At 38.5% G+C, this 12721-nt stretch overlaps 1 protein-coding gene across 2 annotated transcripts in view; it reads right to left on the reverse strand.

Moving 5' to 3' along the window:
• Positions 1-546: 546 nt before the first annotated feature.
• Positions 547-12721, reverse strand: part of rsu1 (Ras suppressor protein 1) — a 208963-nt gene continuing 196788 nt past the window's right edge. The window contains exon 9 of one of the 2 annotated variants that reach the window (XM_063044180.1): positions 547-2099. In XM_063044180.1, coding sequence (XP_062900250.1) covers positions 1997-2099 — 103 coding nt within the window. In that variant the 3' untranslated portion in view covers positions 547-1996. The remainder of the gene's footprint in view (positions 2100-12721) is intronic. The other variant, XM_063044181.1, reaches the window with a different exon arrangement.

Below are 12721 nucleotides of genomic sequence, written 5' to 3' on the forward strand. Positions count from 1 at the left end.
GAAGGCTATGGGTAAGCCTAGGTAGTTCTAAGGTAAGGACATGTTCGGCACAGCTTTGTGGGCCAAAGGGTCTGTATTGTGCTGTAGGTTTTCTATGTTTCTCTCTAGTAGGCCTCTCTATCTATTGATCAGAGAAACATTCCTGAAAACACTTAACAAATTCCACCCCATCTAAACCCTCAACAGTTTGGCATTCCCTGTCAATGTTGGGAAATCTCTCCCAACATTCTCATCAACTCCCTCTAAAATAGGGGTTCCCAACTTGAGGTCAACAGAGCCCTTAATGGTATTGGTCCATGGTATAAAAATGGTTGGGAATCCTCTCTCTGGACTCTTATCACCCACCTACACACTATGGACAATCTACACTGGCAATTTAACTTGCCCATTTATCTCTGAGATGTGAATGGAGAATACTTTATCTGGAGGAAACCCAATTTGTTGCAGAAATCATACAAACTCCACACAGACAACACTAAAGGTTAGAATTAAACCCCAGTCTTTAGCACTATGAGGCAGCAGCTATACCAACTGCATAACTGTATTTAAAAAAATTATTTGCAGTAACATCAACATCAGTAGCAACAATTCTCAATATAATTTTAATGAAAATTGCATTTTCAAATAAAGGACAGATTTTCATTCAAAAAATTGGATTTGGCTTTTCCCACCTCTTTCCTGTCAAGCAGTTAATTGGCAGCACATTTTCTGTGAGGGGGTAGTTGCATGTTTTTCAAACGCAACATGATGGATTTAGGCTGCTTTTATTTTCCTCACATTACTGGCATCAACCTTCCTCCCATTAATTCTGAGTGATTCAGATGTTATTCCATTTGCTTTCTCAGCATAAACACATGACATTCTGTGACATCCAGAATACCACATACAAAACACGTGATGAACTCAGCAGGTCAGGCAGTATCCAGGGAAATGAATAAACAGTCAACGTTTCAGGTTGAGGCCCTTCACCATGACTGGAAAGGAAGGGGGAAGAAGCTGGAATAAGATGATGGGAGAGAGGAAGTAACTTATCATCATCTTGGCTGTACATTCACTTTGATATTTTCGGTCATATGATTTCTGACAGGAAGAGGAAAACAAATTATTCTACATCTTTCTGGAATACATTTAAACACACTGGTCACAGAGAGGGAATTCTGCTCATGATCATACCTCTTTTTATAATGTAGTAATGAGCTAATTGATCATTGTTAATTAATGTCAACGTTGAGAATTTGGAGCCAAATAGGAGTACAAATAGTGTGACCACAAAAATTCTGATATGTCTGTAAAAACAGATTATGTAAATCAATTTATTAAATGTTTTTTGGATTATGGAATACACACTCAAAGATGATTCAAGTAGTGCAAACAGAATAAAGACCGGCCCAACAACTAAACAGGTTGTTTTGCTGGAATTCTGAATGTAACTGATGACAATTTTAAATTCACACATAACTAATGTGTTTTCCCATCTAATCGGGGATTCATGAAATTTCCATAGCTGTTATAATTTCCACGTTCCTACTTGGAAGGCATGGCATGCACCATCTATCTAGAAAATAGCAGATTTCTGCAATGCCAAAAAAAACGCTGTAGATAAATATATTTTTTATTTAAAAATCAAAGGAACAGTAAAATTTAGTAGGCTACATGTGTTAGACTAATTTTGAAAGCACATGTCACACCAAATGGTTTCCATTTATTTTAGCATAAATAACTTGTTTAGTGTAACATTTGTGAATAAGGCATAATTTGTACGTTTTACCCAAAGCATGTTCACCAATTTACAAAAAATGGTTTGTGACAATAATGTAAAGAACATTAACACTCAGTGGCAAATACAGTCAGCTTAGGATATTAAGCTACAAAAAGTACAGTAGACATGAATGATTACACATGGTTTTGAGCACAAGATGTTAAGATAGCTGAGGTAATAAATACAGATTGAGGCACATGCAAGCAGAATTCATCTGTAAGAAGCAACTCAATCGATTCATTTGTTTTTGGCAGACACAGGCTTCCGGCTTATCTTCTTAGACTTGTCATTGTTCTTCTTTGGAGGTTCAGGATTTGCTTGCATGTGTCTACCATAAAGGCTGCAAGGGAAAGAAACAAGTCAGTAGTAAAATTAGCAATGTTTAAAAAAGACAGTGACATAATTAAACTGAACTAGAGAGATAGAATGGCCATTTGCACCACTCTGAGCTCCATGCCTAGCCAGTAAGCCCATGGGGTTAATAAAGCGACAGAGAGAAATAGTGCCAGAGCCTCCTAGGCTATTTCAAGATGATTGATAGCTTTGAGATGGCTACACAGCTATCAATGCCACATTAATAAATACTGCCGATTAAATGTTGACAAAGTATCCTGTGATTTAGGAGGTTGGAGCGCTACAGACCTCGAATGATTATTTAAAGACTTAACAAAATTGGCTAGGTTCCTAGTGTGATTTAATTACAAATGGTTAAAAGATAAGTAAATGACTAATGTGCACCATGAACCAATAAACAATCTTAGAAAATAAAAGTATTTATAATCAGCACATAATAGTAAGAATAGCAACAAACACCAGCCTTATGCAAAATATTTGGTGATACAGTATCTTGAGTAAATTTCAAAGCTCATAAATGAAATTAATTGCATAAGTCTAATGTTTTTCCAAACTAAAATTTAAATAAATGTATTATTTTACCTATATAATAGCGGCATTATTCAAGACCAATTTAAATATCTGTATTATGCTTTTTATTATTGATAAATTTTCAGGACAATTTGCAGTGTGCATACAATATTTTTTGCAGATCTATAGCACAGTGAGATATTTGCATTTAGAATAATGCTAATTTTATTCAGAATAAAAACAAGTGCTGCTTGCTAATGTCAGTGGGGTAAAAAGATTGGAAGATGGCGGTTGGAAAAAAATCTTAAAACATAATCAATTGGAAAAATGCTCATTAAATTTTATCAGCCTACTAAAAACAATGCCCTAACTTAATAAAAACAGGCAGAGATTTTAGGAGGGATATTAACTGAGGACTTTGGTTATGTATCAGAGGTCTAAGCTGTCATTGCATTGTACACAGTTCAGCAGGCACTGTCTCAAGAGACCGCAAGAACACAGCACAGTTAATAAATGCAGGAAGGATCAATATAAGAAGCTCACTGTTACCTTCACATCTCTGTTTTTACTTTAAAAAACACTACATTCACTTCATAAGAATGTTATATTCATTAAAGCAGTAATTAAGCATTCCTTAGGATAGCAATTTGTCACTAACACTATAAACTGCTAAGGAAACTGGAAATATAATTCTGACTTCATAAATTGTCTTCAAAATTGGTGCTGAATGTGTACAGGTTTGGTGATAACATGCAATTGGGGGAAATGCATCAAATAATGCTTCTCTGTACACCACACCCCACCCTCCCCCATCTCTTCCTGCACAAAACTTGCTGCATCCACACTGGATTGAAAGGATCACTGTGGTGAAAGATCACATAGTCGAACAACAGCAGACACAGGAATTAGCTAGAAGCTACTACACTGACTGGAGCAACCAACTGAACAATGCCAAACATTATCAGAATAACCTGAGGAAAATGGGAAGTACTGCATGTTCATCATATTTATCTTAGAAGCAGCTGAGCCCATATGATCTGGAAGACTCAAAATTTGGCTCTCAATCTGAGTTACCTGATGACAGATGATAGAGGGTTACTAGTGTTCTTACTGTGCCATGGTTACAGCGGGGAAACTCAAGAATTGCTCTCTTTCTCCTAACTATAACAGAAGCTATTAGCACTTACAGGATTTTAGGTGAAAATAAAATGCACATAGTTCTCAAATTCCCTTCTTGGAACTGTCAACTCACAGTCACCACCTAGACTCACATATAAAAACGGACAGTGTATTAGTAAGGTAACCAGTAACAATAGCACCATTCTCATAATCAGGTTTATTTAAGTACAATCACTTTGAGATGATGTCAATCTCAAGCAGTCAGCCAGCCAGAAAGGGGAACATGGCAAGGAGATAAGGGTTTATGAGATAAAAAAGGTTACGGTCGGTTAGAAGCCTCCAATGATGTGAATATATATTAATATCACAGATCCATCTCAATGCATCTTCTGCATCCATTCATTTTAATTTACAATAATTTACCACTTTCCCCAATCCTACAACAAGAATATTGCTTTCCAAGTTTTTTTTTATGACTTTAATCTTTAAACAAATAGAAATCAAAACATCTGGGGAAAAATGTCAATGTTCTCTGTTAGTCTACAAATTAATTCTCTACCACATGCAGTGTGCAACAACCAATTTAGACACTGAAGACTTTGGGGGTGGGATGGGAGAGGGAGATTTTGTTTCTTTGGATAAATTATTTCAGAAAAGAGCAATTTTGTAATTTTAAAATAAAAATGATTCTTGCAGGATCATTCTACATATTGAAGTTTACACAAGTGGAAGTAAATTTAAAAAATAAAGCAATATAACCAATTTTAATTAAAATACTAAAATATGAAGTTTCCAAATGAAATTTACAGTTTCCATCTATATCAGCATTAGATCGATTATATCCATGTTACCACACAAAATGATGTGCATGCCAGGGATTTTCAGATGCTTTGCCATGACTTGAAAATCGAATACATCAAATAGTTATTGTACGGTACATTGGAGTGAATGCAAATTACTCAGCTTTGGCAAGCATCTAAGTTACTCCTTGGCAGCAAAATAAAATGAAATGGTCATGGTGGGGACATACACTCATTTCTTTGTTCTGAAATGAAACGTGTGCATGAGCTGCAGGGGAAGAACAAGGTTGTGAGACTAATGGGATAGCACTTCCAAGGAAGCGGCAGAAGAAAATGGGCTGAATGGCTAACTTTGTACAGAAAGAGGAGGAAAATAATCATCATATTATTCCGAACATGTTTTTAAAAAAAATCAGCGCTGATTTGAAATTAAGTGGTACTTGAAAACACTAGTTGTAACAACATTCCACTTTTATGGCTGTCTAAAGTGTACCAATGACATTTGATGGTTAATGATGATCTAATTTCAATTAAAATAATACTTAATTATTTTGTTAATGGAATGCAGATTTCTTTTAAAAAATGACCACGGTTGTAAGATACGGAAATGACAAACTTTCAAAAAACATTAAAAAAAAAGACAAACAAACAGTACACTTAATTACTGGTATATACAGTGCACTATGACCCAAAATTGGTAGCAATCCAAGTACTGCAGTAGAATGCAGATACCTCTGATACTTAAAACAGTGACAAAAAATGTGTTAAAATAGAGGTAGCCAGAATTCTTTGCAGGTGGCGAAAAGTTTGATCAAGCTGATAAAAAGCAAAGGGGGTCTTTAGATTTAGAGGAACAGTACACAAAAGCAAGGTATGTATGTTAAAATTTTAATATTTAAACTCTAGTTGCTGTGAAATATTTTCAGTTATGGAAACTGTGCATTAGAAAGTTTGTCTAGGCTTTAGATAGGAAATTTATTAGTGAGATGCTGGGAATGATGTTCTGTTGTTCTGTAGAGAAAACAGAATGTGTATTCTCCTCATGGCATAAATGTTTAGGGAGATTTAATAGGGGTATTCAAAAATGATTTTTTTAAAGGAATAAATTGAAGCTTTTAGATTGGTTGGGTTGTTACTAGAAGAAACATCTTAAAAATGTTGGTTATGGAGATTAAAAATAAACAGTTATGATTTCGTATGTAATGGTAGAATGGATAGTGGAAGTTAATCCTCCAATAATTTTAAAAATGGGATGTATTCACTTATGAAAATAATATTTGGAAAAGACTATAGGGAAAAAGATTGGGAAGCATAATTAATAGGATAGCTGTCAGAAAGAGCTGGCACAGGTATGGTTTGTAGAATGGGCTCCTTCTGGACGTCAAGAATCTTTAATTCCACAGAGAGGTAATTGATTACTGAAATACGTATAACAATGCTTTATAAACGATGTGAAGCTTCAGTATTTTTTTCCAGATATCTCAAATGCATTGCATGTTTGTTTTAAGTGTACTATGCCCTTGTCAGAATTAAATAAACAATAGCCAGTACAGGCCACCCAATGAAAACAATTGATGCTCTTGTGTAAGATATATATCTATCAATCTTTCCAAGAAGCTTTTTCAGAAAGGCAAAACCTAACCAAAAAAAATTGAGGGCTGATTTATTAACTAGAGAACACCTGCAACTCATCCTTATGACACTGAAATTCCATTGACTTCATAATTCCAGATGTAATACACTATAATTCCTTTAATTATAGCTGTCACTCACTTTCTTAAGAGATAAATATACCATACTAGAGATAACGAATTTTATAATCAGTAACTTCAACTATGGCTATAATTTTGCTGCTAATCGTAAATCTAATTAAAATTAAGTTATATTCAATTAGCCCATCTAAAGGTTCATAAGTAGCTGTCCAAAACCCCATAGCTTACAAAGGTGCATGCAATCAGAGCTTTCAGAATGACAAACTTACTGAGTTTTTAGTTATTAACTTTCAGTTTGTGGTATAGGAAAAAAATAAGAAAACACCCATTAGCAGTTTACGTAAGTTTAACAAGAAACTTGCACTGGACCCATATTTCACAGACTGAAGCAAAATACCTTCAGCCTTGGTTATCGCTTGCATTTTGGTAATGACTTTCAATGGGATTGCACTAAATATTATTTACCTCATTATACTCAGAATCAGATTTAATATGACTGGCAAATCTCATGAAATCTGTTGTTTTGCCTTAGCAGTACCTTGTAATACATAATAATAAAATCGATAAACTACCATTAGTATATACAATAAAGAAAACTAAATTAAGGTGCAAAAAGAGAAGGAAAAATGATGAGGTAATGTTCATGTATTCAGTGTCCAATCAGAAGTCTGATGGTGAAGGGGAGAAGCTATTTCTGAAAAGTTGAGTGGGTGCCCTTCAAGCCCCTGTACCTCTTCATTGATGGTAGCAATGAGAAAAGGGCATGTTCTGGGAGATGGGCTTCCTTAATGATGGATTCCACCTCTTTGAGACATCGCCTTTTCAAGGTGTCCTGGATGTTGGGGAGGCCAGTGCCCTTGATGGAGCTAGCGAAGTTTTTAACTTTCCAATCCTGTGCAGTGGCCTCTCCATACCAGATGGTGATGAAACCAATTCGAATGTTCTCCACAGTACACCTGTAGAAATTTGTGAGTATCTTTGATGACATACTAACTCTCCTCAAACTCCTAATGAAATACCTCTTGCCGCTGTTGTACGTTCTTTGTAATTGCTTCATTATGACAGGTCCTGGAGAGATCCTCAGAGATGTTGATACCCTGGAATTTGAAACTGCTCACCCTTTCCACTTTTGATCCTTCCCTGAGGACTGCGACATCACTCAACCAGCTGATCTGTCTCACTCCCGTACACTTCCTCATCATCATCTGAAATTCTGCCAGCAATAGTTGTGTTATTGGTGAATATATAGATGGTGTTTGAGTTGTGCCCAGTGACACAATTGTAGGAAAGAGTAGAGCACTAGACTAAATGCACATTCTTGAGGTGCTGCAGTGTTGATTGTCAGCGAGAAGATGTTATTTCTGACCCACACAGACTGTGGTTTCCCAATACGGATGTTAAAGATCCAGTTATACAGACAGGTACAGAGGTCCAGGTTTTGGAGCTTGTTGATTAGAACTGCGGGTGTGACTGTTTTGAATTCTGAGCTGTATTCATTAAACAGCAGATATTTCAGAATAAACGGTCGACATTTCAGGCTGAGACCCTTCATCAGGAATGGAAAGGAAGGCAGCAGAAACCAGAAAAAATAAAGCAGGGGTAGAAGAAAGAGTACAAGTTGGCAGGTGATAGGTGAGTGGGTGGCGGAGGGGCAGATTAGGTAAGAAACTGAGAGACAATAGGTGGTGTGAGGTAAAGGGCTGGAAAAGAAAGAATCTAATAGGAGAGGACAGTGAACCATGGAAATAGGGAAGGAAGAGGGGAACCAGAGGGAAGTGATGGGCTCGAGAGGAGAAGGGGAGATCTTGTCTTTTGCAGCAGAGTGAAAGTATTCAACAAAGTTGTCCCCCAATCTACCGAGGTAGAGGACGCACCAGGACCACCAAATAAACAGACATCTCTGACGGACTTGCAGGCCAAGTGTTGCCTCACTTGCAGACACAAGTGCCAGGAGGGAGGTAGTCACAGTCATAGTCATACTTTATTGATCCCGGGGGAAATTGGTTTTCGTTACAGTTGCACCATAAATAATAATTAGTAATAAAACTATAAATAGTTAAAGAGTAATATGTAAATTATGCCAGGAAATAAGTCCAGGACCAGCCTATTGGCTCAGGGTGTCTGAGCCTCCAAGGGAGGAGTTGTAAAGTTTGATGGCCACAGGCTGGAATGACTTCCTATGACGCTCTGTGTTGCATCTCGGTGGAATGAGTCTCTGGCTGAATGTACTCCTGTGTCCACCCAGTACATTATGTAGTGGATGGGAGACATTGTCCAAGATGGCATGTAACTTGGACAGCATCCTCTTTTCAGACACCACCGTCAGAGAGTCCAGATCCATCTCCACAACATCACTGGCCTTACAAATGAGTTCGTTGATTCTGTTGGTGTCTGCTACCCTCAGCCTGTTGCCCCAGCACACAACAGCAAACATGATAGCACTGGCCACCACAGATTCGTAGAACATCCTCAGCATTGTCCGGCAGATGTTAAAGGACCTCAGTCTCCTCAGGAAATAGAGATCAGTGGGGAGGGACGACAGGTCTATAAAAGTGATCCCTAAAGAAAGCAGTGGGGGGGGGGGTGAGGAGGGCAAGATGTGCCTGGTGGTAAGATCCCATTGCAGATGGCAGCAGTTGCAGAAAATGATTAACTGCATATAGAGGCTTGAGGGGACCAAAATCTCCTCCAATTAATGCAAATCGGCCTGTTATGGCAGCAGGAGAATGGGGTGAAGACTAATGTGTGGGAACTGGAGGAGATCAGTGGAGTTGGAAGGGAATCCTGTTCTTTGGAAATAAGAGGTAATCTCAGATGTTGGAAAGCCTCTTCCTGAGAACAGATGTGGTGGAGCCTGAGGAATTGAGAAGAGTGAATAGCATTCTTACAAGTTACAGGGTGGGAATAGGTACAGGGAATATAGCTAGAGAGTCAGTAGGTTTATAAAAACACGTCAGTAGATAGTCCGTCTCCAGAAATGGAGATGGATCAAGAAAGGGGAAAAAGGGGTCCGAGACAGACCAAGTAAATTTGAGAGCAGGGTGGAAGTTGAAAGCAAGTTTGATGAAATTGATGAGCTCAGCATGAATGCAGGAAGCAGCACCAACACAGACCTCAATGTAGTGGAGGAGGAGTTTTGAAGTGTCACCCAAGTAAGCTTGCAACATGGACTGTTCCATCCAGCCTGCCACCTTGTACTCCCCCTCCCCCACTTCCTTGTTCTAGCTTCTGTCCCCATCATTTCTAGTCCTGATGAAGGGTCTCGGTCTGATACAGTGACTGTTTATTCCTCTCCATTGACGCTGCCTGACCTACTGCGTTCCTCCAGCATTTTGTGTGAACAAGGAAACATAGCCCAGTTAGTTGGACATCAGTAGCAGGGGAAATGTTAGAATCTAACTTTTTTAAAGAGTTGTTAAAGGGCACTTGGGACACAAGTTCATGTTTGGGCAGAGTTGACATGAATTTATGAAAAAGGAAACCATGTTTGACATATCTGTTAGACTTTTTAAGGTTGGTGAGGTGCGACACAAAAGTATTTTAAAATGGAATGTACAATACTAGGTGTTCTAGGTGGAGCAAGGAATTGTTAATAGACAGAACACAGAAAGCAGGAACCACCAGCTTGTTTCAGATTGGGATGAGGTGATCAAATGAAGCACATCCAAGTTTGTCAGTGATACAAAGCTATTGCAGTGATTACAGTGTGGGTAATAAGGAAGACGGAGATGGGCTCCAGGTTAAATGACTAACTAAGGCCATGCAGGTCAAATGTGAGGTTACTCACTTGAGAAATCCAATTGGGAAAGCAATGGCATCTTGTTTGGCCCTGATTGCAAGAGGATTTGGGTATAAAAGTAGTGTAACCAGATAGGTATAAAAAAGCTTGCTACCAACACCGACTAAAAGTTGACCAAATATATCTATCCTTGGATTCTACAATGATCCACAGAATAGTTTAAAGATTTTTTAAACAACAAAAGAATCTTCTTTAAAGGTAATTTCTTCAAGAACATGACTACCTTTATTTTATATATTGAGGGAATCAAGGATTAATTGGAAAATGTCATTGATGCACATAAAAACCTGACCAGGCCCACAAGGAAGGAACAAAATGTGAAGTTAACTTCAGTTGCTACAGATGATCCTTTTTTATTTGAAAAAGGGGAGGTGGGGGTGGAGTGTCCCACAAATGTGCTGTGGGACAGACATGCTATGACAGATAGAAGTGACTATTGTATATTTAATATTTCAGTACTATTTGAGTAATATTGTAAATATATTGTTTAAGTATTCTTTGCTTGCTCTATTAATTTATTACAGGTTATATGTAAAAGTACATGAATGGCATACATCATTACGATATGTCATTTGTAAAAATTAAACTAAGACATGCATCTTCCACTCCGTGCTTCTCTTTCAATTAGTTTTGAAATTACAAAACATAACACTGACCACATACAGAATCAGAGATGGAGATAGATAAACATGAATTGAACAAAGTTCTAATTAATGGAGTATAAAATGATTAAAGCTATATCAGTGCACAGCAATTTTTTGTGTTATTAGCTAACAAATGTTTTTGCAATTTCTTAATGATTTATTGCATTAATTGTAGTGGCACTAATTTTAGGGTTTAATAAACTTTATTTAACTGTTAATGAGTTCTGGGTTGTGCTGCTGAATCTTGTAGGACAGTTCAGGCCAGTCTCAGTAACCAGTTACAAGAGTGACTATCGACAGCAGAGATGCCTTGCCCCAGTTATATCAGGCACAGCTGAGATGGCATTTGAAACAGTATGTACAGGTGTGGTCTCACTAAGGAAGGGTATACTGCTGAAGGATCTACATGGGATCAAAAGTCATAATTGTTGTATATGACAGTAAACAGATCTATTTGTGTAAATCAGGCGGGAGGAAAAGATGGCAGCACGCCACGCGTGTGCAGCTCTCCGGTGAAAAATGATGTCATATCTGTTAAATAGGGGCCGTGGGCAATTCTGATTTGATGGAGAATGGACGTGAAATCACAGAGGAACATCTGGAGAAATTTCTGAAACGCCCATCCGCTGCTGTTGTTACTGTGTAGTTGGAAATCTTTAGGAGGGTAGACCTCAAAATCCCCGGCCTTGCCTGCTCTTGGCGACCGAGAAAGAGATCGAATCGCTCAGACAGAGATGGCGCTCAGTACTCAGTGTCAGAGAGCTGATCAGAGCTCAAAGTTTTCGGATGACTCAGTTGGACCGTGGTCGGCATGGCAGGGAGAATTTTTCTTCCTTCTCCCGTCCGCGTGAGATGTGGGACATTTGAGAAACTTTGAACTTTACTGTGCTCACGGACTTTCTTCATCAAGTTATGGTTTTGTGCACTGTTGTAACTATATGTATAATTATGTGGTTTTGTCAGTTTTCTCAGTCTTGGTTTGTCCTGTTTTTGTGATATCACACCAGAGGAAATAATGTATCATTTCTTAATGCATGCATTACTAATTGACAATAAAAGGGGACTACGTGGCTTCATAATCTATTTAATATCAGATAGAGGTTGACCAGATTGGGTCTATATCTTTTTCCTAAACTTGAAGGTAATCTCATTAAAATACTAGACAATGGGGTGACCCATTGGGACACCCTTTGAGAGAAGGGTAGTGCAGTCTCATGCGACCAGAATGAACATTAAATTTTCCTGAATGCTATTGGTATCGCTTTGCTTTGGAAACTGAAGTAGAAAACCTCAGTTTATTAAAGAAGGACGCGTAACAAAGCAAATATAGCTGCTCCTCAATTAACGAAGTACACTCTTGATGGCATCATTTCTGTCTTAGCTGCCTCCCTTGTGCCTCCTGTTGTCATTCTAGAGACGTGCAGCCCTTTCATCCCCCGTCTCTTCAGCTCTTGTGCTGTTTGTTGTTTGTCTCTGATCCTGGAGACGTGCATGCCTCTCCTCCTCTGTCTCTTCTTCTCTCAACTTTTTTGTCCTGACTCTTTGATCCTGGAGTCGTACGGCCCCGGTCTCATCCGATTCTTGTTCTCTCCCTCTCCTTGCCGCTTCCCGACGACGTTTGGCGTTATCTCTTGACCATAATGTCTCCCTTCCCTATCCACACGGCATAATGAGGCTGACCATTTTTTTTACCCTCCTGCTGGATAGAAGATAACACCAAAGGATGCTGATTATTCTCGGTGATGTGGTTGGTGCTCTCCTAAATAGACGTGATATAGTCGCCGCTGTCCTTTGACTGCAGCAAAGGGTTTTAAGGGTGTCTCGAAGTACGTCATTACAATAAGATTTAATTATCTCTTATTGATGGGTGGCAGTTAGATCTGTCCCAATCCTGCACATGCTGATGGTGATTAGCAGAATGTGACTCCTCGAAATAGAGCTGCCCTGCCCTTTTGCTCCAGTAGGTGTCGCTGCTGAGGCTGGTCATGCACATGCGTCGGCTGTCGCGTCCCGATTTCCATGAT

This window comes from Mobula hypostoma, chromosome 3, assembly GCF_963921235.1.
Source record: "Mobula hypostoma chromosome 3, sMobHyp1.1, whole genome shotgun sequence".
NCBI lineage: Eukaryota > Metazoa > Chordata > Chondrichthyes > Myliobatiformes > Myliobatidae > Mobula > Mobula hypostoma.